This window comes from Hypanus sabinus, unplaced genomic scaffold, assembly GCF_030144855.1.
Source record: "Hypanus sabinus isolate sHypSab1 unplaced genomic scaffold, sHypSab1.hap1 scaffold_526, whole genome shotgun sequence".
Classification (NCBI taxonomy): domain Eukaryota; kingdom Metazoa; phylum Chordata; class Chondrichthyes; order Myliobatiformes; family Dasyatidae; genus Hypanus; species Hypanus sabinus.
This window is the reverse complement of record NW_026781388.1, coordinates 312912-339375: the sequence shown is the minus strand read 5'-3', so window position 1 is coordinate 339375 and position 26464 is coordinate 312912. Positions and strand designations below refer to the sequence as shown.

Here is a 26464-nt window from a genome sequence, read left to right as displayed (position 1 = left end):
TAGGTCAAATATGATGTCAGAATATGGTATTAATGGTAAGACTCTTGTCAGTGTGGAGGATCAGAGGGATTTTGGGGTCCAAGTCCATAGGACACTCAAAGCTGCTGCACAGTTTGACTCTGTGGTTAAGAAGGCGTACGGTGTATTGGCCTTCATCAATCGTGGGATTGAGTTTAGGAGCCGAGAGGTAATGTTGCAGCTACACAGGACCCTGGTCAGACCCCACTTGGAGTACTGTGCTCAGTTCTGGTTGCCTCACTATAGGAAGGATGTGGAAGCCATAGAAAGGGTGCAGAGGAGATTTACAAGGGTGTTGCCTGGATTGGGGAGCATGCCTTATGAGAATAGGTTGAGTAAACTCGGCCTTTTCTCCTTGGAGTGACGGAGGATGAGAGGTGACCTGATAGAGGTGTATAAGATGATGAGAGGCAGTGATTGTGTGGATAGTCAGAGGCTTTTTCCCAGGGCTGAACAGCTAGTTCAAGAGGGAAGAGTTTTAAGGTGTTTGGAAGTAGGTTAAGGGGAGATGTCAGGGGTAAGTTTTTTACTCAGAGAGTGGTGAGAGCGTGGAATGGGCTGATGACTGCGGTGGTGGAGGCGAATACGATAGGATCTTTTAAGAGACTCCTGGATAGATACATGGAGCTCAGAAAAATAGAGGGCTATGGGTAACCCTAGGTAATTTCTAAGGTGAGGACGTGTTCGGCACAGCTTTGTGGGCCAAAGGGCCTGTATTGTGCTGCAAGTTTTCTTTGTTTCTAAATGTCACAACCAAATCCGTATCGAGCACTTCACTGACAGCTCACTCCACACTTGCAGCAGCGTCTGAGAGGAGATGTTTCCCCCAGTTCCCCCTAAGTATTTCACCTTTCACCCTAACAGTTTGATGTTGAATTCCATTCCAGTGTAAACTCCCTGTTCTTCTACTCCGTCTAACATTGTTAAAGACAAGTAAACAGCAGTAATTTTGTTGCAAAACCGGGTCATCGTCATTTGTTTTGGTAGTTGCTGTACTCAGAACCCACAGCACACCAGCAATGAACAGGATCCATAATCAAACTTTGTTCCTTGTCTTCTCAGCCACAGATTCAAAAGCGTGGAATGCCAACACTTCAACATGTGTGAGCACCCCACGGGGTATGAGTGCACGGATTCCATGCAAGTACACGTACCCATTGCGTCTGGCCAATGAAACACGGACTGCAATTTGGTTTAATAGTGAACAGCGAAAACGACAGCCTGTAGCTTTCCACTCTAAGAACAGCAGCCAAGTGTCATCGAACTTCCAGCATCGGACGGAACTGGCTGGAGATGTCAAAGACAATGACTGCTCCTTGATTATAAACAACGTCACGGAGGCAGATGAAGGTTATTACTACTTCAGAATTGAATTTGGCAACAAGAATAATTATTCCTTCTTTCCCGCGACAAAGCTCCTTGTTTCTAGTAAGTGTTCTCTTTAATTCCCCAGCCATTGACTTTGTGCCGGATGTGCGGGACACCACCTGTTACTATTAACACAAGCCACAGCAACGTGGAGCCCGGTCCATTCCCATCCAGAGACAATGGACCATAGCAGCTTCTGTGTGTCTCGCTGGGCACAATGAAACAAGCTAAATAGGACTCATATTTGTGAAGACATTTTATAAAGTCAGGATGTGTGTCACAGGAAATGGTCATTGATGTTGAAACACAGTAAATTTCCAAGCCTTTTAGAACAATCCCCTGTTGCCGGGATGGGCCCAGCTCCAATCCTATCTTCACACTGTGGAACATCGAATTGTACAACGTGGTGCTGACCTTTGACTACTCGAAGATCAATCTAATCTTTCATAGTTTTCCAATTCTCTGCCATTATGTACCCGTCAGAGAGTCTGATAAAGAAATGTCCCTCTACCCTCTACCTCTACCATCCCCTCCCACAGGACTCCCTCCTCACACCCTCCCACAACATTCTCTCCTCATCCCCTCCACAGCGATCTCTCCTCATCCCCTCCACAGCATTCCCTCCTCACACCCTCCCACAACATTCTCTCCTCATCCCCTCCACAGCATTCCCTACTCACCCCCTCCCACAGCAATTCCTCCTCATCCTCTCCCACAGTGCTCCCTCCTAACACACTACCACAGTGCTCCCTCCTCATCCCCTCCCACAGCGCTCCCTCCTCACCACTCCCACAGCACTCCCTCCTCATCCCCTCCCACAGCATTCCCTCCTCATCCCCTCCCACAGCGATCTCTCCTCATCCCGCCCACAGAATTCCCACCTCACCCCCTCCCACAGCACTCCCTCCTCATCCCCTCCCACAGTGCTCCCTCCTAACACACTACCACAGTGCTCCCTCCTCATCCCCTCCCACAGCGCTCCCTCCTCACCACTCCCACAGCACTCCCTCCTCATCCCCTCCACAGCGATCTCTCCTCATCCCCTCCACAGCATTCCCTCCTCATCCCCTCCCACAGTGCTCCCTCCTCACCCCTCCCACAGTGTTCCCTCCGAACACACTACCACAGTGCTCCCTCCTCATCCCACCCACAGCATTCCCTCCTCATCCCCTCCACAGCGATCTCTCCTCATCCCGCCCACAGAATTCCCACCTCACCCCCTCCCACAGCACTCCCTCCTCATCCCCTCCCACAGTGTTCCCTCCTCACCACTCCCACAGCACTCCCTCCTCATCCCCTCCCACAGTGTTCCCTCCTCACCCCCTCCCACAGCACTCCCTCCTCATCCCCTCCCACAGTTCCCTCCTCACCACTCCCACAGCACTCCCTCCTCATCCCCTCCCACAGTGTTCCCTCCTCACCACTCCCACAGCACTCCCTCCTCATCCCCTCCCACAGCGCTCCCTCCTCACCACTCCCACAGCACTCCCTCCTCATCCCCTCCCACAGTGCTCCCTCCTCACCCCCTCCCACAGCATCCCCTCCTCAACCCTTCCCACAGTGCTCCCTCCTCATCCCCTCCCACAGCCCTCCCTCTTCACCCCCTCCCACAGCATCCCCTCCTCAACCCTTCCCACAGTGCTCCCTCCTCATCCCCTCAGTTCTCCCTCATAATCCCCTCCCACAGTGCTCCCTCTTCACCCCCTCCCACAGTGCTCCCCCCTCACCAACACTCCCACAGCCCTCCCTCCTCACCCTCTCCCACAGCACTCCCTCCTCATCCCCTCCCACAGTGCTCCCTCCTCACCCCCTCCCACAGCGCTCCCTCCTCACCCTCTCCCACAGCACTCCCTCCTCACCCCTCCCACAGTGCTCCCTCCTCACCCCTTCCCACAGCACTCCCTCTTCACCCCCTCCCACACCACTCCCTCTTCACCCCCTCCCACAGCATCCCCTCCTCACCCTCTCCCACAGTGCTCCCTCCTCATCCCATCCCACAGCACTCCCTCCTCACCCCTCCTACAGTGCTACCTCCTCACCCCTCCCACAGCACTCCCTCCTCATCCCCTCCCACAGCACTCCGTCCTCACCCCTCCCACAGTGCTCCCTCCTCACCCCTCCCTCAGTGCTCCCTCTTCATCCCCTCCCACAGCACTCCCTCCTCATCCCCTCCCACAGCCCTCCCTCTTCACCCCCTCCCACAGCATCCCCTCCTCAACCCTTCCCACAGTGCTCCCTCCTCATCCCCTCAGTTCTCCCTCATAATCCCCTCCCACAGTGCTCCCTCTTCACCCCCTCCCACAGTGCTCCCCCCTCACCAACACTCCCACAGCCCTCCCTCCTCACCCTCTCCCACAGCACTCCCTCCTCATCCCCTCCCACAGTGCTCCCTCCTCACCCCCTCCCACAGCGCTCCCTCCTCACCCTCTCCCACAGCACTCCCTCCTCACCCCTCCCACAGTGCTCCCTCCTCACCCCTTCCCACAGCACTCCCTCTTCACCCCCTCCCACAGCATCCCCTCCTCACCCTCTCCCACAGTGCTCCCTCCTCATCCCATCCCACAGCACTCCCTCCTCACCCCTCCTACAGTGCTACCTCCTCACCCCTCCCACAGCACTCCCTCCTCATCCCCTCCCACAGCACTCCGTCCTCACCCCTCCCACAGTGCTCCCTCCTCACCCCTCCCTCAGTGCTCCCTCTTCATCCCCTCCCACAGCACTCCCTCCTCACCCCCTCCCACAGCACTCCCTCCTCACCCCCTCCCACAGTGCTCCCTCCTCACCCCCTCCCACAGCACTCCCTCCTCACCCCCTCCCACAGTGCTCCCTCCTCACCCCCTCCCACAGTGCTCCCTCCTCATCCCCTCCCACAGCACTCCCTCCTCATCCCCTCCCACAGCAATCCCTCCTCACCCCCTCCCACAGTGCTCCCTCCTCACCCCCTCCCACAGCACTCCCTCTTCACCCCCTCCCACAGCAATCCCTCCTCATCCCCTCCCACAGCACTCCCTCCTCACCCCTCCCACAGCAATCCCTCCTCACCCTCTCCCACAGCCCTCCCTCCTCACCCCTCCCACAGCACTCCCTCCTCATCCCCTCCCACAGTGCTCCCTCTTCATCCCCTCCCACAGCAGTCCCTCTTCATCCCCTCCCACAGCACTTCCTCCTCACCCCTCCCACAGTGCTCCCTCTTCACCCCTCCCACAGTGTTCCCTCCTCACCCTCTCCCACAGTGCTCCCTCCTCACCCCTCCCACAGCAATCCCTCCTCATCCCCTCCCATAGCAATCCCTCCTCACCCTCTCCCACAGTGCTCCCTCTTCATCCCCTCCCACAGCAATCCCTCCTCATCCCCTCCCATAGCAATCCCTCCTCACCCCCTCCCACAGCAATCCCTCCTCATCCCCTCCCACAGTGCTCCCTTCACATCCCCTCCCACAGCCCTCCCTCCTCACCCCCTCCCACAGTGCTCCCTACACAACCCCTCCCACAGCATTCCCTCCTCATCCCCTCCCACAGCACTTCCTCCTCATCCCCCCCCCACAGCACTCCCTCATCATCCCCTCCCACAACATTCCCTCCTCATCCCCTCCCACAGCATTCCCTCTTTACCCCCTCCCACAGTGCTCCCTCCTCACCCCTCCCACAGCGTTCCCTCCTCACCCCCTCCCACAGCGTTCCCTCCTCACCCCCTCCCACAGCATTCCCTCCTCATTCCCTCCCACAGAACTCATCCTCATCCCCTCCCACAGCACTCCCTCCTCAACCCCTCCCACAGTGCTCCCTCCTCACCCCTCAGTGCTCCCTCTTCATCCCCTCCCACAGCACTCCCTCCTCACCCCCTCCCACAGAACTCCCTCCTCACCCCTCCCACAGCACACCCTCTTCACCCCCTCCCACAGCAATCCCTCCTCATCCCCTCCCACAGTGCTCCCTCCTCATCCCCTCCCACAGTGCTCCCTCCTCATCCCCTCCCACAGCAATCCCTCTTCACCCCCTCCCATAGCAATCCCTCCTCATCCCCTCCCACAGCCCTCCCTCTTCACCCCCTCCCACAGCAATCCCTCCTCATCCCCTCCCACAGCACTCCCTCCTCATAACCTCCCACAGCATCCCCTCTTCACCCCCTCCCACAGTGCTCCCTCCTCATCCCCTCAGTTCTCCCTCATAATCCCCTCCCACAGTGCTCCCTCCATCCCCTCAGTTCTCCCTCATAATCCCCTCCCACAGTGCTCCCTCTTCATCCCCTCAGTTCTCCCTCATAATCCCCTCCCACAGTGCTCCCTCTTCACCCCCTCCCACAGTGCTCCCCCCTCACCAACACTCCCACAGCCCTCCCTCCTCACCCCTCCCACAGCACTCGCTCCTCATAACCTCCCACAGCATCCCCTCCTCACCCCCTCCCACAGCACTCCCTCCTCATCCCTCCCACAGTGCTCCCTCCTCACCCCTCCCTCAGTGCTCCCTCCTCACCCCTCAGTGCTCCCTCTTCATCCCCTCCCACAGCAATCCCTCCTCACCCTCTCCCACAGCGTTCCCTCTTCACCCCATCCCACATCGCTCCCTCCTCACCCCCTCCCACATCGCTCCCTCCTCACCCCCTCCCACAGCACTCCCTCCTCACCCCCTCCCACAGTGCTCCCTCCTCACCCCCTCCCACAGTGTTCCCTCCTCACCCCCTCCCACAGTGTTCCCTCCTCACCCCTCCCACAGTGTTCCCTCCTCCCCCTCCCACAGCGCTCCCTCCTCATCCCCTCCCACAGCGATCCCTCCTCACCCCCTCCCACAGCAATCCCTCCTCACCCCCTCCCACAGTGCTCCATCCTCACCCCCTCCCACAGCGTTCCCTCCTCACCCGCTCCCACAGTTCCCTCCTCATCCCCTCCCACAGCAATCCCTCCTCACCCCCTCCCACAGCAATCCCTCCTCACCCCCTCCCACAGTGCTCCCTCCTCATCTCCTCCCACAGCATTCCCTCCTCATCCCCTCCCAAAGCATTCACTCCTCATCCCCTCCCACAGCACTTCATCCTCATCCCCTCCCACAGCACTCCCTCCTCACCCCCTCCCACAGCATTCCCTCCTCATCCCCTCCCACAGCATTCCTCCCTCATCCCCTCCCACAGCGCTCCCTCCTCACCCCCTCCCACAGCGTTCCCTCCTCACCCCTCCCACAGCATTCCCTCCTCATCCCCTCCCACAGCATTCCCTCCTCACCCCTCCCACAGCATTCCCTCCTCACCCCTCCCACAGCATTCCCTCCTCACCCCCTCGCACAGTGCTCCCTCCACACCCCCACCCACAGTGCTCCCTCCTCACCCCCTCCCACAGTGCTCCCTCCTCACCCCCTCCCACATCGCTCCCTCCTCACCCCCTCCCACAGCATTCCCTCCTCATCCCCTCCCACAGCATTCCCTCCGCATCCCCTCCCACAGCATTCCCTCCTCATCCCCTCTCACAGCACTCCCTCCTCATCCCCTCCCACAGCATACCCACCTCATCCCCTCCCACAGCATTCCCTCCTTACCCCCTCCCACAGTGTTCCTTCCTCACCCCCTCCCACAGTGCTCCCTCCTCACCACCTCCCACATCACTCCCTCCTCACCCCCTCCCACAGTGCTCCCTCATCACCCCCTCCCACAGCACTCCCTCTTCACCCCCTCCCACAGCATTCCCTCCTCACTCCTCCCACAGCGTACCCTCCTCACCCCTCCCACAGCATTCCCTCCTCACCCCCTCCCACATCGCTCCCTCCTCACCCCCTCCCACAGCACTCCCTCCTCACCCCCTCCCACAGCATTCCCTCCTCACCCCCTCCCACAGTGCTCCCTCCTCACCCCCTCCCACAGCACTCCCTCCTCACCCTCTCCCACAGTGCTCCCTCCTCATCCCCTCCCACAGCATTCCCTCCTCACCCCCTCCCACAATGCTCCCTCCTCACCCCCTCCCACAGTGCTCCCTCCTCACCCCCCCACAACATTCCCTCTTCACCCCCTCCCACAATGTTCCCTCCTCACCCCCTCCCACAGCACTCCCTCCTCACCCATCTCACACAGTGCTCCCTCCTCACCCCCTCCCACAGTGCTCCCTCCTCACCCCCTCCCACAGCAATCCCTCCTCACCCCCTCCCACAGTGCTCCCTCCTCATCTCCTCCCACAGCAATCCCTCCTCACCCCCTCCCAGTGCTCCCTCCTCATCTCCTCCCACAGCAATCCCTCCTCACCCTCTCCCACAGTGCTCTCTCCTCACACCTCCCACAGCACTCCCTCCTCACCCCCTCCCTCAGCACTCCCTCTTCACCCCCTCCCACAGCACTCCCTCCGCACCCCCTCCCACCGCAATCCCTCCTCACCCCCTCCCACAGCATTCCCTCCTCACCCCCTCCCACAGTGCTCCCTCCTCATCCCCTCCCACAGCACTTCCTCCTCATCCCCTCCCACAGCAATCCCTCCTCACCCCTCCCACAGCAATCCCTCCTCATCCCCTCCCACAGCCCTCCCTCCTCACCCCCTCCCACAGCATTCCCTCCTCACCCCCTCCCACAGCACTCCCTCCTCACCCCCCCCACAGCACTCCCTCCTCATCCCCTCCCACAGTGCTCCCTCCTCACCCCCTCCCACAGCGCTCCCTCCTCATCCCCTCCCACAGCGTTCCCTCCTCACCCCCTCCCACAGCACTCCTTCACCCCCTCCCACAGCACTCACTCCTCAACCCCTCCCACAGCAATCCCTCCTCACCCCCTCCCACAGCACTCCCTCCTCACCCCCTCCCACAGCACTCCCTCTTCACCCCCTCCCACAGCAATCCCTCCTCATCCCCTCCCACAGCACTCCCTCCTCACCCCTCCCACAGCAATCCCTCCTCACCCTCTCCCACAGCCCTCCCTCCTCACCCCTCCCACAGCCCTCCCTCCTCATCCCCTCCCACAGTGCTCCCTCTTCATCCCCTCCCACAGCAGTCCCTCTTCATCCCCTCCCACAGCACTTCCTCCTCACCCCTCCCACAGTGCTCCCTCTTCACCCCTCCCACAGTGCTCCCTCCTCATCCCCTCAGTTCTCCCTCATAATCCCCTCCCACAGTGCTCCCTCTTCACCCCCTCCCACAGTGCTCCCCCCTCACCAACACTCCCACAGCCCTCCCTCCTCACCCCCTCCCACAGTGCTCCCTCCTCACCCCCTCCCACAGCACTCCCTCCTCATCCCCTCCCACAGCACTCCTTCCTCACCCCTCCCACAGTGCTCCCTCCTCACCCCTCCCTCAGTGCTCCCTCCTCACCCCTCAGTGCTCCCTCTTCATCCCCTCCCACAGCAATCCCTCCTCACCCTCTCCCACAGCGTTCCCTCCTCACCCCATCCCACATCGCTCCCTCCTCACCCCCTCCCACATCGCTCCCTCCTCACCCCCTCCCACAGCACTCCCTCCTCACCCCCTCCCACAGTGCTCCCTCCTCACCCCCTCCCACAGCGTTCCCTCCTCACCCCATCCCACATCGCTCCCTCCTCACCCCTCCCACAGCCCTCCCTCCTCATCCCCTCCCACAGTGCTCCCTCTTCATCCCCTCCCACAGCAGTCCCTCTTCATCCCCTCCCACAGCACTTCCTCCTCACCCCTCCCACAGTGCTCCCTCTTCACCCCTCCCACAGTGCTCCCTCCTCATCCCCTCAGTTCTCCCTCATAATCCCCTCCCACAGTGCTCCCTCTTCACCCCCTCCCACAGTGCTCCCCCCTCACCAACACTCCCACAGCCCTCCCTCCTCACCCCCTCCCACAGTGCTCCCTCCTCACCCCCTCCCACAGCACTCCCTCCTCATCCCCTCCCACAGCACTCCCTCCTCACCCCTCCCACAGTGCTCCCTCCTCACCCCTCCCTCAGTGCTCCCTCCTCACCCCTCAGTGCTCCCTCTTCATCCCCTCCCACAGCAATCCCTCCTCACCCTCTCCCACAGCGTTCCCTCCTCACCCCATCCCACATCGCTCCCTCCTCACCCCCTCCCACATCGCTCCCTCCTCACCCCCTCCCACAGCACTCCCTCCTCACCCCCTCCCACAGTGCTCCCTCCTCACCCCCTCCCACAGTGTTCCCTCCTCACCCCCTCCCACAGTGTTCCCTCCTCACCCCCTCCCACAGTGTTCCCTCCTCCCCCTCCCACAGCGCTCCCTCCTCATCCCCTCCCACAGCGATCCCTCCTCACCCCCTCCCACAGCAATCCCTCCTCACCCCCTCCCACAGCGCTCCCTCCTCATCCCCTCCCACAGCGATCCCTCCTCACCCCCTCCCACAGCAATCCCTCCTCACCCCCTCCCACAGTGCTCCATCCTCACCCCCTCCCACAGCGTTCCCTCCTCACCCGCTCCCACAGTTCCCTCCTCATCCCCTCCCACAGCAATCCCTCCTCACCCCCTCCCACAGCAATCCCTCCTCACCCCCTCCCACAGTGCTCCCTCCTCATCTCCTCCCACAGCATTCCCTCCTCATCCCCTCCCAAAGCATTCACTCCTCATCCCCTCCCACAGCACTTCATCCTCATCCCCTCCCACAGCACTCCCTCCTCACCCCCTCCCACAGCATTCCCTCCTCATCCCCTCCCACAGCATTCCTCCCTCATCCCCTCCCACAGCGCTCCCTCCTCACCCCCTCCCACAGCGTTCCCTCCTCACCCCTCCCACAGCATTCCCTCCTCATCCCCTCCCACAGCATTCCCTCCTCACCCCTCCCACAGCGTTCCCTCCTCACCCCTCCCACAGCACTCCCTCCTCACCCCCTCCCACAGCACTCCCTCTTCACCCCCTCCCACAGCAATCCCTCCTCATCCCCTCCCACAGCACTCCCTCCTCACCCCTCCCACAGCAATCCCTCCTCACCCTCTCCCACAGCCCTCCCTCCTCACCCCTCCCACAGCCCTCCCTCCTCATCCCCTCCCACAGTGCTCCCTCTTCATCCCCTCCCACAGCAGTCCCTCTTCATCCCCTCCCACAGCACTTCCTCCTCACCCCTCCCACAGTGCTCCCTCTTCACCCCTCCCACAGTGCTCCCTCCTCATCCCCTCAGTTCTCCCTCATAATCCCCTCCCACAGTGCTCCCTCTTCACCCCCTCCCACAGTGCTCCCCCCTCACCAACACTCCCACAGCCCTCCCTCCTCACCCCCTCCCACAGTGCTCCCTCCTCACCCCCTCCCACAGCACTCCCTCCTCATCCCCTCCTACAGCACTCCCTCCTCACCCCTCCCACAGTGCTCCCTCCTCACCCCTCCCTCAGTGCTCCCTCCTCACCCCTCAGTGCTCCCTCTTCATCCCCTCCCACAGCAATCCCTCCTCACCCTCTCCCACAGCGTTCCCTCCTCACCCCATCCCACATCGCTCCCTCCTCACCCCCTCCCACATCGCTCCCTCCTCACCCCCTCCCACAGCACTCCCTCCTCACCCCCTCCCACAGTGCTCCCTCCTCACCCCCTCCCACAGCGTTCCCTCCTCACCCCATCCCACATCGCTCCCTCCTCACCCCCTCCCACAGTGCTCCCTCCTCACCCCCTCCCACAGTGTTCCCTCCTCACCCCCTCCCACAGCACTCCCTCCTCACCCTCTCCCACAGTGCTCCCTCCTCATCCCCTCCCACAGCATTCCCTCCTCACCCCCTCCCACAGTGCTCCCTCCTCACCCCCCCACAACATTCCCTCTTCACCCCCTCCCACAGTGTTCCCTCCTCACCCCCTCCCACAGCACTCCCTCCTCACCCCCTCACACAGTGCTCCCTCCTCACCCCCTCCCACAGTGCTCCCTCCTCACCCCCTCCCACAGCAATCCCTCCTCACCCCCTCCCACAGTGCTCCCTCCTCATCTCCTCCCACAGCAATCCCTCCTCACCCCCTCCCACAGTGCTCCCTCCTCATCTCCTCCCACAGCAATCCCTCCTCACCCTCTCCCACAGTGCTCTCTCCTCACCACTCCCACAGCACTCCCTCCTCACCCCCTCCCTCAGCACTCCCTCTTCACCCCCTCCCACAGCACTCCCTCCGCACCCCCTCCCACCGCAATCCCTCCTCACCCCCTCCCACAGCATTCCCTCCTCACCCCCTCCCACAGTGCTCCCTCCTCATCCCCTCCCACAGCACTTCCTCCTCATCCCCTCCCACAGCAATCCCTCCTCACCCCTCCCACAGCAATCCCTCCTCATCCCCTCCCACAGCCCTCCCTCCTCACCCCCTCCCACAGCAATCCCTCCTCACCCCCTCCCACAGTGCTCCCTCCTCATCTCCTCCCACAGCATTCCCTCCTCACCCCCTCCCACAGCACTCCCTCCTCACCCCCCCCCACAGCACTCCCTCCTCATCCCCTCCCACAGTGCTCCCTCCTCACCCCCTCCCACAGCGCTCCCTCCTCATCCCCTCCCACAGCGTTCCCTCCTCACCCCCTCCCACAGCACTCCCTCTTCACCCCATCCCACAGCACTCCCTCCTCATCCCCTCCCACAGCATTCCCTCCTCATCCCCTCCAACAGCGTTCCCTCCTCACCCCCCTCCCACAGTGCTCCCTCCTCATCTCCTCCCACAGCATTCCCTCCTCACCCCCTCCCACAGCACTCCCTCCTCACCCCCCCCACAGCACTCCCTCCTCATCCCCTCCCACAGTTATCCCTCCTCACCCCCTCCCACAGCACTCCCTCCTCACCCCCTCCCACAGCACTCCCTCCTCACCCCCCCCCACAGCACTCCCTCCTCATCCCCTCCCACAGTGCTCCCTCCTCACCCCCTCCCACAGTGCTCCCTCCTCACACCCTCCCACAGCACTCCCTCCTCACCCCCTCCCACAGTGTTCCCTCCTCACCCCTCCCACAGCACTCCCTCCTCATCCCCTCCCACAGCACTCCCTCCTCATCCCCTCCCACAGCATTCCCTCCTCATCCCCTCCCACAGCACTCCCTCCTCATCCCCTCCCACAGTGCTTTCTCCTCACCCCTCCCACAGCACTCCCTCCTCACTCTTCCACAGCACTCCCTCCTCACCCCTCCCCAGCGTTCCCTCCTCACCCCTCCCACAGCACTCCCTCCTCACCCTCTCCCACAGTGCTCTCTCCTCACCCCTCCCACAGCACTCCCTCCTCACCCTCTCCCACAGTGCTCCCTCCTCACCCCTCCCACAGCACTCCCTCCTCATCCCCTCCCACAGCGTTCCCTCCTCACCCCCTCCCACAGCATTCCCTCCTCACCCCCTCCCACAGCACTCCCTCCTCACCCCCTCCCACAGCACTCCCTCCTCACCCCCTCCCACAGTGTTCCCTCCTCACCCCTCCCACAGCACTCCCTCCTCACCCCCTCCCACAGTGCTCCCTCCTCACCCCTCCCACAGCATTCCCTCCTCATCCCCTCCCACAGCATTCCCTCCTCATCCCCTCCCACAGCACTCCCTCTTCACCCCCTCCCACTGCAATCCCTCCTCATCCCCTCTCACAGCATTCCCTCCTCACCCCTCCCACAGTGCTCTCTCCTCATCCCCTCCCACAGCACTCCCTCCTCACCCTCTCCTAGTGCTCCCTCCTCACCCCTCCCACAGTGTTCCCTCTTTCACCCCCTCCCCCTGCATTCCCTCCTCATCCCCTCCCACAGCACTCCCTCTTCACCCCCTCCCACAGAAATCCCTCCTCATCCCCTCCCACAGCATTCCCTCCTCATCCCCTCCCACAGCACTCCCTCCTCATCCCCTCCCACAGCACTCCCTCCTCACCCTCTCCCACAGTGCTCCCTCCTCACCCCCTCCCACATCGCTCTCTCCTCACCCCTCCCACAGCACTCCCTCCTCACCCTCTCCCACAGTGCTCTCTCCTCACCCCTCCCACAGCACTCCCTCCTCACCCCCTCCCACAGTGTTCCCTCCTCATCCCCTCCCACAGCACTCCCTCCTCACCCTCTCCCACAGCACTCCCTCCTCAGCCCCTCCCACAGCATTCCCTCCTCATCCCCTCCCACAGCGTTCCCTCCTCATCCCCTCCCACTGCAATCCCTCCTCACCCCCTCCCACAGTGTTCCCTCCTCATCCCCTCCCACAGCACTCCCTCCTCAACCCCTCCCACAGCACTCCCTCCTCCCCCCCTTCCACAGTGTTCCCTCCTCACCCCTCCCACAGCACTCCCTCTTCATCCCCTCCCACAGCACTCCCTCCTCATCCCCTCCCACAGCATTCCCTCCTCATCCCCTCCCACAGCACTCCCTCCTCACCCCCTCCCACAGCATTCCCTCCTCATCCCCTCCCACAGCCCCTCCTCATCCCCTCCCACAGCATTCCCTCCTCATCCCCTCCCACAGCACTCCCTCCTCATCCCCTCCCACAGCATTCCCTCCTCATCCCCTCCCACAGCATTCCCTCCTCATCCCCTCCCACAGCGTTCCCTCCTCATCCCCTCCCACAGTGTTCCCTCCTCACCCCTCCCACAGCACTCCCTCCTCATCCCCTCCCACAGCACTCCCTCCTCATCCCCTCCCACAGCATTCCCTCCTCACCCCTCCCACAGCACTCCCTCCTCACCCCTCCCACAGCATTCCCTCCTCATCCCCTCCCACAGCATTCCCTCCTCATCCCCTCCCACAGCATTCCCTCCTCATCCCCTCCCACAGCACTCCCTCCTCACCCCTCCCACAACACTCCCTCCTCACCCCCTCCCACAGCACTCCCTCCTCACCCCTCCCACAACACTCCCTCCTCACCCCCCCCACAGTGTTCCCTCCTCATCCCCTCCCACAGCACTCCCTCCTCACCCTCTCCCACAACACTCCCTCCTCACCCCCTCCCACAGCACTCCCTCCTCACCCCTCCCACAACACTCCCTCCTCACCCCTTCCCACAGCTCTCCCTCATCACCCCCTCCCACAGTGCTCCCTCCTCACCCCCTCCCACAGCATTCCCTCCTCATCCCCTCCCACAGCACTCCCTCCTCACCCCCCTCCCACAGTGTTCCCTCCTCATCCCCTCCCACAGCAATCCCTCCTCACCCCCTCCCACAGCATTCCCTCCTCACCCCCTCCCACAGCATTCCCTCCTCATCCCCTCCCACAGCGTTCCCTCCTCACCCCTCCCACAGCAATCCCTCCTCACCCAATCCCACAGTGTTCCCTCCTCATCCCCTCCCACAGCATTCCCTCCTCACCCCCTCCCACAGCATTCCCTCCTCATCCCCTCCCACAGCGTTCCCTCCTCATCCCCTCCCACAGCAATCCCTCCTCACCCCCTCCCACAGTGTTCCCTCCTCATCCCCTCCCACAGCACTCCCTCCTCACCCTCTCCCACAACACTCCCTCCTCACCCCCTCCCACAGCACTCCCTCCTCACCCCTCCCACAACACTCCCTCCTCACCCCCTCCCACAGTGTTCCCTCCTCACCCCTCCCACAGCACTCCCTCCTCACCCCCTCCCACAGTGCTCCCTCCTCACCCCTCCCACAGCATTCCCTCCTCATCCCCTCCCACAGCATTCCCTCCTCATCCCCTCCCACAGCACTCCCTCTTCACCCCCTCCCACTGCAATCCCTTCTCATCCCCTCTCACAGCATTCCCTCCTCACCCCTCCCACAGTGCTCTCTCCTCATCCCCTCCCACAGCACTCCCTCCTCACCCTCTCCTAGTGCTCCCTCCTCACCCCTCCCACAGTGTTCCCTCTTTCACCCCCTCCCCCAGCATTCCCTCCTCATCCCCTCCCACAGCACTCCCTCTTCACCCCCTCCCACAGAAATCCCTCCTCATCCCCTCCCACAGCATTCCCTCCTCATCCCCTCCCACAGCACTCCCTCCTCATCCCCTCCCACAGCACTCCCTCCTCACCCTCTCCCACAGTGCTCCCTCCTCACCCCCTCCCACATCGCTCTCTCCTCACCCCTCCCACAGCACTCCCTCCTCACCCTCTCCCACAGTGCTCTCTCCTCACCCCTCCCACAGCACTCCCTCCTCACCCCCTCCCACAGTGTTCCCTCCTCATCCCCTCCCACAGCACTCCCTCCTCACCCTCTCCCACAGCACTCCCTCCTCACCCCCTCCCACAGCATTCCCTCCTCATCCCCTCCCACAGCGTTCCCTCCTCATCCCCTCCCACAGCATTCCCTCCTCATCCCCTCCCACAGCGTTCCCTCCTCACCCCCCTCCCACAGCATTCCCTCCTCATCCCCTCCCACAGCGTTCCCTCCTCATCCCCTCCCACTGCAATCCCTCCTCACCCCCTCCCACAGTGTTCCCTCCTCATCCCCTCCCACAGCACTCCCTCCTCAACCCCTCCCACAGCACTCCCTCCTCCCCCCCTTCCACAGTGTTCCCTCCTCACCCCTCCCACAGCACTCCCTCCTCATCCCCTCCCACAGCATTCCCTCCTCATCCCCTCCCACAGCACTCCCTCCTCACCCCCTCCCACAGCATTCCCTCCTCATCCCCTCCCACAGCGTTCCCTCCTCATCCCCTCCCACAGCATTCCCTCCTCATCCCCTCCCACAGCACTCCCTCCTCATCCCCTCCCACAGCATTCCCTCCTCATCCCCTCCCACAGCATTCCCTCCTCATCCCCTCCCACAGCGTTCCCTCCTCATCCCCTCCCACAGTGTTCCCTCCTCACCCCTCCCACAGCACTCCCTCCTCATCCCCTCCCACAGCACTCCCTCCTCATCCCCTCCCACAGCATTCCCTCCTCACCCCTCCCACAGCACTCCCTCCTCACCCCTCCCACAGCATTCCCTCCTCATCCCCTCCCACAGCATTCCCTCCTCATCCCCTCCCACAGCATTCCCTCCTCATCCCCTCCCACAGCACTCCCTCCTCACCCCTCCCACAACACTCCCTCCTCACCCCCTCCCACAGCACTCCCTCCTCACCCCTCCCACAACACTCCCTCCTCACCCCCCCCACAGTGTTCCCTCCTCATCCCCTCCCACAGCACTCCCTCCTCACCCTCTCCCACAACACTCCCTCCTCACCCCCTCCCACAGCACTCCCTCCTCACCCCTCCCACAACACTCCCTCCTCACCCCTTCCCACAGCTCTCCCTCATCACCCCCTCCCACAGTGCTCCCTCCTCACCCCCTCCCACAGCATTCCCTCCTCATCCCCTCCCACAGCACTCCCTCCTCACCCCCTCCCACAGTGTTCCCTCCTCATCCCCTCCCACAGCAATCCCTCCTCACCCCCTCCCACAGCATTCCCTCCTCACCCCCTCCCACAGCATTCCCTCCTCATCCCCTCCCACAGCGTTCCCTCCTCACCCCTCCCACAGCAATCCCTCCTCACCCACTCCCACAGTGTTCCCTCCTCATCCCCTCCCACAGCATTCCCTCCTCACCCCCTCCCACAGCATTCCCTCCTCATCCCCTCCCACAGCGTTCCCTCCTCATCCCCTCCCACAGCAATCCCTCCTCACCCCCTCCCACAGTGTTCCCTCCTCATCCCCTCCCACAGCACTCCCTCCTCACCCTCTCCCACAACACTCCCTCCTCACCCCCTCCCACAGCACTCCCTCCTCACCCCTCCCACAACACTCCCTCCTCACCCCCTCCCACAGTGCTCCCTCCTCACACCCTCCCACAGCACTCCCTCCTCACCCCCTCCCACAGTGTTCCCTCCTCACCCCTCCCACAGCACTCCCTCCTCATCCCCTCCCACAGCACTCCCTCCTCATCCCCTCCCACAGCAATCCCTCCTCACCCCTCCCACAGCAATCCCTCCTCATCCCCTCCCACAGCCCACCGTCCTCACCCCCTCCCACAGCAATCCCTCCTCACCCCCTCCCACAGTGCTCCCTCCTCATCTCCTCCCACAGCATTCCCTCCTCACCCCCTCCCACAGCACTCCCTCCTCACCCCCCCCCACAGCACTCCCTCCTCATCCCCTCCCACAGTGCTCCCTCCTCACCCCCTCCCACAGTGCTCCCTCCTCACACCCTCCCACAGCACTCCCTCCTCACCCCCTCCCACAGTGTTCCCTCCTCACCCCTCCCACAGCACTCCCTCCTCATCCCCTCCCACAGCACTCCCTCCTCATCCCCTCCCACAGTGCTTTCTCCTCACCCCTCCCACAGCACTCCCTCCTCACTCTTCCACAGCACTCCCTCCTCACCCCTCCCACAGCACTCCCTCCTCACTCTTCCACAGCACTCCCTGCTCACCCCTCCCACAGCACTCCCTCCTCACCCTCTCCCACAGTGCTCTCTCCTCACCCCTCCCACAGCACTCCCTCCTCACCCTCTCCCACAGTGCTCCCTCCTCACCCCTCCCACAGCACTCCCTCCTCATCCCCTCCCACAGCGTTCCCTCCTCACCCCCTCCCACAGCATTCCCTCCTCACCCCCTCCCACAGCACTCCCTCCTCACCCCCTCCCACAGCACTCCCTCCTCACCCCCTCCCACAGTGTTCCCTCCTCACCCCTCCCACAGCACTCCCTCCTCACCCCCTCCCACAGTGCTCCCTCCTCACCCCTCCCACAGCATTCCCTCCTCATCCCCTCCCACAGCATTCCCTCCTCATCCCCTCCCACAGCACTCCCTCTTCACCCCCTCCCACTGCAATCCCTCCTCATCCCCTCTCACAGCATTCCCTCCTCACCCCTCCCACAGTGCTCTCTCCTCATCCCCTCCCACAGCACTCCCTCCTCACCCTCTCCTAGTGCTCCCTCCTCAACCCTCCCACAGTGTTCCCTCTTTCACCCCCTCCCCCAGCATTCCCTCCTCATCCCCTCCCACAGCACTCCCTCTTCACCCCCTCCCACAGAAATCCCTCCTCATCCCCTCCCACAGCATTCCCTCCTCATCCCCTCCCACAGCACTCCCTCCTCATCCCCTCCCACAGCACTCCCTCCTCACCCTCTCCCACAGTGCTCCCTCCTCACCCCCTCCCACATCGCTCTCTCCTCACCCCTCCCACAGCACTCCCTCCTCACCCTCTCCCACAGTGCTCTCTCCTCACCCCTCCCACAGCACTCCCTCCTCACCCCCTCCCACAGTGTTCCCTCCTCATCCCCTCCCACAGCACTCCCTCCTCACCCTCTCCCACAGCACTCCCTCCTCACCCCCTCCCACAGCATTCCCTCCTCATCCCCTCCCACAGCGTTCCCTCCTCATCCCCTCCCACAGCATTCCCTCCTCATCCCCTCCCACAGCGTTCCCTCCTCACCCCCTCCCACAGCATTCCCTCCTCATCCCCTCCCACAGCGTTCCCTCCTCATCCCCTCCCACTGCAATCCCTCCTCACCCCCTCCCACAGTGTTCCCTCCTCATCCCCTCCCACAGCACTCCCTCCTCAACCCCTCCCACAGCACTCCCTCCTCCCCCCCTTCCACAGTGTTCCCTCCTCACCCCTCCCACAGCACTCCCTCTTCATCCCCTCCCACAGCACTCCCTCCTCATCCCCTCCCACAGCATTCCCTCCTCATCCCCTCCCACAGCACTCCCTCCTCACCCCCTCCCACAGCATTCCCTCCTCATCCCCTCCCACAGCGTTCCCTCCTCATCCCCTCCCACAGCATTCCCTCCTCATCCCCTCCCACAGCACTCCCTCCTCATCCCCTCCCACAGCATTCCCTCCTCATCCCCTCCCACAGCATTCCCTCCTCATCCCCTCCCACAGCGTTCCCTCCTCATCCCCTCCCACAGTGTTCCCTCCTCACCCCTTCCACAGCACTCCCTCCTCATCCCCTCCCACAGCACTCCCTCCTCATCCCCTCCCACAGCATTCCCTCCTCACCCCTCCCACAGCACTCCCTCCTCACCCCTCCCACAGCATTCCCTCCTCATCCCCTCCCACAGCATTCCCTCCTCATCCCCTCCCACAGCATTCCCTCCTCATCCCCTCCCACAGCACTCCCTCCTCACCCCTCCCACAGCATTCCCTCCTCATCCCCTCCCACAGCACTCCCTCCTCACCCCTTCCCACAGCTCTCCCTCATCACCCCCTCCCACAGTGCTCCCTCCTCATCCCCTCCCACAGCATTCCCTCCTCATCCCCTCCCACAGCACTCCCTCCTCACCCCCTCCCACAGTGTTCCCTCCTCATCCCCTCCCACAGCAATCCCTCCTCATCCCCTCCCACAGCAATCCCTCCTCACCCCCTCCCACAGTGTTCCCTCCTCATCCCCTCCCACAGCACTCCCTCCTCACCCTCTCCCACAACACTCCCTCCTCACCCCCTCCCACAGCACTCCCTCCTCACCCCTCCCACAACACTCCCTCCTCACCCCCTCCCACAGTGCTCCCTCCTCACACCCTCCCACAGCACTCCCTCCTCACCCCCTCCCACAGTGTTCCCTCCTCACCCCTCCCACAGCACTCCCTCCTCATCCCCTCCCACAGCACTCCCTCCTCATCCCCTCCCACAGCATTCCCTCCTCATCCCCTCCCACAGCACTCCCTCCTCATCCCCTCCCACAGTGCTTTCTCCTCACCCCTCCCACAGCACTCCCTCCTCACTCTTCCACAGCACTCCCTCCTCACCCCCTCCCACAGTGTTCCCTCCTCACCCCTCCCACAGCACTCCCTCCTCATCCCCTCCCACAGCACTCCCTCCTCATCCCCTCCCACAGCATTCCCTCCTCATCCCCTCCCACAGCACTCCCTCCTCATCCCCTCCCACAGTGCTTTCTCCTCACCCCTCCCACAGCACTCCCTCCTCACTCTTCCACAGCACTCCCTCCTCACCCCTCCCACAGCACTCCCTCCTCACTCTTCCACAGCACTCCCTGCTCACCCCTCCCACAGCACTCCCTCCTCACCCTCTCCCACAGTGCTCTCTCCTCACCCCTCCCACAGCACTCCCTCCTCACCCTCTCCCACAGTGCTCCCTCCTCACCCCTCCCACAGCACTCCCTCCTCATCCCCTCCCACAGCGTTCCCTCCTCACCCCCTCCCACAGCATTCCCTCCTCACCCCCTCCCACAGCACTCCCTCCTCACCCCCTCCCACAGCACTCCCTCCTCACCCCCTCCCACAGTGTTCCCTCCTCACCCCTCCCACAGCACTCCCTCCTCACCCCCTCCCACAGTGCTCCCTCCTCACCCCTCCCACAGCATTCCCTCCTCATCCCCTCCCACAGCATTCCCTCCTCATCCCCTCCCACAGCACTCCCTCTTCACCCCCTCCCACTGCAATCCCTCCTCATCCCCTCTCACAGCATTCCCTCCTCACCCCTCCCACAGTGCTCTCTCCTCATCCCCTCCCACAGCACTCCCTCCTCACCCTCTCCTAGTGCTCCCTCCTCAACCCTCCCACAGTGTTCCCTCTTTCACCCCCTCCCCCAGCATTCCCTCCTCATCCCCTCCCACAGCACTCCCTCTTCACCCCCTCCCACAGAAATCCCTCCTCATCCCCTCCCACAGCATTCCCTCCTCATCCCCTCCCACAGCACTCCCTCCTCATCCCCTCCCACAGCACTCCCTCCTCACCCTCTCCCACAGTGCTCCCTCCTCACCCCCTCCCACATCGCTCTCTCCTCACCCCTCCCACAGCACTCCCTCCTCACCCTCTCCCACAGTGCTCTCTCCTCACCCCTCCCACAGCACTCCCTCCTCACCCCCTCCCACAGTGTTCCCTCCTCATCCCCTCCCACAGCACTCCCTCCTCACCCTCTCCCACAGCACTCCCTCCTCACCCCCTCCCACAGCATTCCCTCCTCATCCCCTCCCACAGCGTTCCCTCCTCATCCCCTCCCACAGCATTCCCTCCTCATCCCCTCCCACAGCGTTCCCTCCTCACCCCCTCCCACAGCATTCCCTCCTCATCCCCTCCCACAGCGTTCCCTCCTCATCCCCTCCCACTGCAATCCCTCCTCACCCCCTCCCACAGTGTTCCCTCCTCATCCCCTCCCACAGCACTCCCTCCTCAACCCCTCCCACAGCACTCCCTCCTCCCCCCCTTCCACAGTGTTCCCTCCTCACCCCTCCCACAGCACTCCCTCTTCATCCCCTCCCACAGCACTCCCTCCTCATCCCCTCCCACAGCATTCCCTCCTCATCCCCTCCCACAGCACTCCCTCCTCACCCCCTCCCACAGCATTCCCTCCTCATCCCCTCCCACAGCGTTCCCTCCTCATCCCCTCCCACAGCATTCCCTCCTCATCCCCTCCCACAGCACTCCCTCCTCATCCCCTCCCACAGCATTCCCTCCTCATCCCCTCCCACAGCATTCCCTCCTCATCCCCTCCCACAGCGTTCCCTGCTCATCCCCTCCCACAGTGTTCCCTCCTCACCCCTTCCACAGCACTCCCTCCTCATCCCCTCCCACAGCACTCCCTCCTCATCCCCTCCCACAGCATTCCCTCCTCACCCCTCCCACAGCACTCCCTCCTCACCCCTCCCACAGCACTCCCTCCTCATCCCCTCCCACAGCACTCCCTCCTCATCCCCTCCCACAGCATTCCCTCCTCACCCCTCCCACAGCACTCCCTCCTCACCCCTCCCACAGCATTCCCTCCTCATCCCCTCCCACAGCATTCCCTCCTCATCCCCTCCCACAGCACTCCCTCCTCACCCCTCCCACAACACTCCCTCCTCACCCCCTCCCACAGCACTCCCTCCTCACCCCTCCCACAACACTCCCTCCTCACCCCCCCCACAGTGTTCCCTCCTCATCCCCTCCCACAGCACTCCCTCCTCACCCTCTCCCACAACACTCCCTCCTCACCCCCTCCCACAGCACTCCCTCCTCACCCCTCCCACAACACTCCCTCCTCACCCCTTCCCACAGCTCTCCCTCATCACCCCCTCCCACAGTGCTCCCTCCTCATCCCCTCCCACAGCATTCCCTCCTCATCCCCTCCCACAGCACTCCCTCCTCACCCCCTCCCACAGTGTTCCCTCCTCATCCCCTCCCACAGCAATCCCTCCTCATCCCCTCCCACAGCAATCCCTCCTCACCCCCTCCCACAGTGTTCCCTCCTCATCCCCTCCCACAGCACTCCCTCCTCACCCTCTCCCACAACACTCCCTCCTCACCCCCTCCCACAGCACTCCCTCCTCACCCCTCCCACAACACTCCCTCCTCACCCCCTCCCACAGTGCTCCCTCCTCACACCCTCCCACAGCACTCCCTCCTCACCCCCTCCCACAGTGTTCCCTCCTCACCCCTCCCACAGCACTCCCTCCTCATCCCCTCCCACAGCACTCCCTCCTCATCCCCTCCCACAGCATTCCCTCCTCATCCCCTCCCACAGCACTCCCTCCTCATCCCCTCCCACAGTGCTTTCTCCTCACCCCTCCCACAGCACTCCCTCCTCACTCTTCCACAGCACTCCCTCCTCACCCCCTCCCACAGTGTTCCCTCCTCACCCCTCCCACAGCACTCCCTCCTCATCCCCTCCCACAGCACTCCCTCCTCATCCCCTCCCACAGCATTCCCTCCTCATCCCCTCCCACAGCACTCCCTCCTCATCCCCTCCCACAGTGCTTTCTCCTCACCCCTCCCACAGCACTCCCTCCTCACTCTTCCACAGCACTCCCTCCTCACCCCTCCCACAGCACTCCCTCCTCACCCTCTCCCACAGTGCTCTCTCCTCACCCCTCCCACAGCACTCCCTCCTCACCCTCTCCCACAGTGCTCCCTCCTCACCCCTCCCACAGCACTCCCTCCTCATCCCCTCCCACAGCGTTCCCTCCTCACCCCCTCCCACAGCATTCCCTCCTCACCCCCTCCCACAGCACTCCCTCCTCACCCCCTCCCACAGCACTCCCTCCTCACCCCCTCCCACAGTGTTCCCTCCTCACCCCTCCCACAGCACTCCCTCCTCACCCCCTCCCACAGTGCTCCCTCCTCACCCCTCCCACAGCATTCCCTCCTCATCCCCTCCCACAGCATTCCCTCCTCATCCCCTCCCACAGCACTCCCTCTTCACCCCCTCCCACTGCAATCCCTCCTCATCCCCTCTCACAGCATTCCCTCCTCACCCCTCCCACAGTGCTCTCTCCTCATCCCCTCCCACAGCACTCCCTCCTCACCCTCTCTAGTGCTCCCTCCTCACCCCTCCCACAGTGTTCCCTCTTTCACCCCCTCCCCCAGCATTCCCTCCTCATCCCCTCCCACAGCACTCCCTCTTCACCCCCTCCCACAGAAATCCCTCCTCATCCCCTCCCACAGCATTCCCTCCTCATCCCCTCCCACAGCACTCCCTCCTCATCCCCTCCCACAGCACTCCCTCCTCACCCTCTCCCACAGTGCTCCCTCCTCACCCCCTCCCACATCGCTCTCTCCTCACCCCTCCCACAGCACTCCCTCCTCACCCTCTCCCACAGTGCTCCCTCCTCACCCCCTCCCACAGCACTCCCTCCTCACCAACCCTCCCACAGTGTTCCCTCCTCACCCCCTCCCACAGTGCTCCCTCCTCATCTCCTCCCACAGCATTCCCTCCTCATCCCCTCCCACAGCACTTCCTCCTCATCCCCTCCCCCAGCATTCCCCCCTCATCCCCTCCCCAGCGTTCCCCCCTCATCCCCTCTCCCACAGCATTCCCTCCTCTCCCCTTCCCACAGCACTCCCTCCTCACCAACCCTCCCACAGTGTTCCCTCCTCATCCCCTCCCACAGCACTTCCTCCTCATCCCCTCCCACAGCACTCCCTCCTCACCCCCTCCCACAGCATTCCCTCCTCATCCCCTCCCACAGCACTTCCTCCTCATCCCCTCCCCCAGCATTCCCCCCTCATCCCCTCTCCCCCAGCATTCCCTCCTCATCGCCTCCCACAGCACTCCCTCCTCATCGCCTCCCTCAGTGTTCCCTCTTTCACCCCCTCCCCCAGCGTTCCCCCCTCACTGCCCTCCCTGTGACAGAATTGGGTCAGACGTAGGGACAAAATCTAAGGGTTGATGGAGTCTAAGTCTCTGCAGCACGGAAACAAGCCCTGCCGCCCAGCTATCCTGCGCTGAGATGTTACTGTGCTTTTTCTGATTGACCTGCCAAACCCTTCCCAACATCTGCTTATCCAAACTCCCCTTAAATGCTGCATTTGAACCCAACTCCATCCCCCCTACTGTTGGAGCAGTCTGTGAAGAATTTCCCTTTAAGTATTTCACTTTCGCCCTTGACCTCTCGCCTCCCATCTCAGTGGAAATACCCACTTGATTTTCCCTGTCTCGACCCCTCATGATTGTGTGTGAGTCTATCAGATCGTCCGTCACTGCAGGGAATAATGTCCTAACCTATTCAACCTTCCCCTCTAACTCAAGTCCCGGTAACATTCAGGGACATTTTCTCTGCACTCTTTCAGTCTCATGGATATCTTTTCTGTAGGCAGGTGACCAGGACTGCCTGCAATACTCCAAACGTGGCCTCAGTTAGGCCTGGGTTTAGGAGTAGGGATATTATGTTGCAGTTGTACGTCTTGGTGGAGGTTGTGTGCAGGTTTGGTCACCCTGTTATGGGAAAGGCATTGTCAACGTGGAAAGTGTGCAAAGGAGATTTAGCCAGACGAGAGGGCTATGATATAGGGAGAACTTCACCTCATTGAATCTTTATCCCTTGGAGCTCAGGAGAATGAGAGTTCATCTCCTGGAAGTTTATACAATCATGAGAGCTTGTGGACAGTTATAGTTTTTTTGCCCAGGGTTGGGAGGGCACAGATATAAAAGAGACCTGAGAGATAAGCACTTCACACAGACCTGGCAGGAGCTCCCAGAAGTGCTGGAGGCAAGTACAATTACAACATTTTGATAGGTACCTGGAGGGGAGGGGTTTCTGTATAATGGGCCCAACGAAGGCAATTGGGACTAGCAGTAAGGATGCTGTGGACAGAAAAGGCCTGTTTGTGTGTTATGTTATTCTATAATTTCATGTTTCTCTCTGTTAGATCACACAGAAACACCCTTGATATTCCCCTTTAAGTTGGATGCAGGGAAGCCTGTGAACATAAGCTGCACCTTCAACTTCAAGTGTAATGCATCAACACTCAGCTTCACCTGGGTCTCCTCTCCCAATGCCTCATCGTCAGCCCCCACCACTGTCATTCAGCAGAGAGGCACCTGGACATTTACTTCCGTTCTGACCCTGACACCAACGCTCAAGGACCACGGGCAGAAACTCAGCTGCAGAGTCACATACCCGTCTGCTTCATCAGAGCGCACCATCACACTGATTGTGCAGTGTAAGTATGGAGAGCATTTACTGTGCAGCTGCAGCAAGACTGCTGGTGGAGCTGATCAATGCAGGGCCGAGAGCAGAGACCAAACCAGCAAGACATCAGATTAGCATCAAAGCCTCAAAACAGCAATGCTATCAGTGCTGCCTCTCCCATACTGCACCCCCTCAGCACTACCCCCTTTTTTTAACCAAACTATAGGGGTTTATTTACACAACAAACACACAAAGTACAAACACTCAGAATTTACAAGTCAGAGAATAATTCAAATTAAAATATGATTACTACTGTCTATAAAGTTTTCAATTCCCTGGGTGGCCCACGGCTCTCAGAAACCCCCTCTGCACCCGTTGTGACCACGACTGTCCTCTCCAAGGACAGTCAGACATGAATGTACCCTCAGAAGAGGGGCAGGCAGTCGGCTCTGGCAGAACTCTCAGCTTTCCACCGCCTAGAGTCAGGGATGGCCGTCTTGGCCGGCCCAGCAGGAGAGCCCCCTCCCGCACTGGGGGCCCGTATATGAGGAGCGGGGGGCTGAAGAGCAACGGGAGCCTGAGCAGCAGCCTCCTCAGACACTCAAACAGGGGCTGCGACCTCTCTGACTCCATTTAAGTGAGGCCCGCTGACTCCTCCCGGCCACAGAATGGACAGCTGGACCGGGTGTCAGCTTAAGGACCCGTTGCACGGTACTGCCCATCGCAACACCTTCCAGCCAAGTCCCCAATGGACCCCTGCGTAAAGAGATTTCCACTGGGGACCCCTCCACTGCCAGACGGTAACACAGACCGCCAAGGCGAGCTGGCGGGCAGGCAAAGGTAAAGAAGTGCGTCAGGTGGCGGGACAGCCCGAAGCCCTTACGTCCCTGAGCCCCCCACGACGCCCACCGTGATAGGATGGGGGCCCATCCCCCTCACAGCCATCACACCCTCTTGGCAAACGTCAGGCAGTTCTCTCAGAGCGGTACAGCTGATGCTGTCTGCTGGCAATGCCCAGACGGAGGAAGTGTGTC

The 26464-nt window shown here is 62.2% G+C and overlaps 1 protein-coding gene across 1 annotated transcript in view; it reads left to right on the top strand.

Moving 5' to 3' along the window:
* The first annotated feature begins 1084 nt into the window (after positions 1-1084).
* LOC132389289 (myeloid cell surface antigen CD33-like) overlaps positions 1085-26464 on the top strand; it is a 50597-nt gene continuing 25217 nt past the window's right edge. The window contains exons 1-2 of the mRNA XM_059961791.1: positions 1085-1446; positions 25168-25461. Of these exons, the coding sequence (XP_059817774.1) occupies positions 1140-1446; positions 25168-25461 (601 nt within the window). The 5' untranslated portion in view covers positions 1085-1139. The remainder of the gene's footprint in view (positions 1447-25167; positions 25462-26464) is intronic.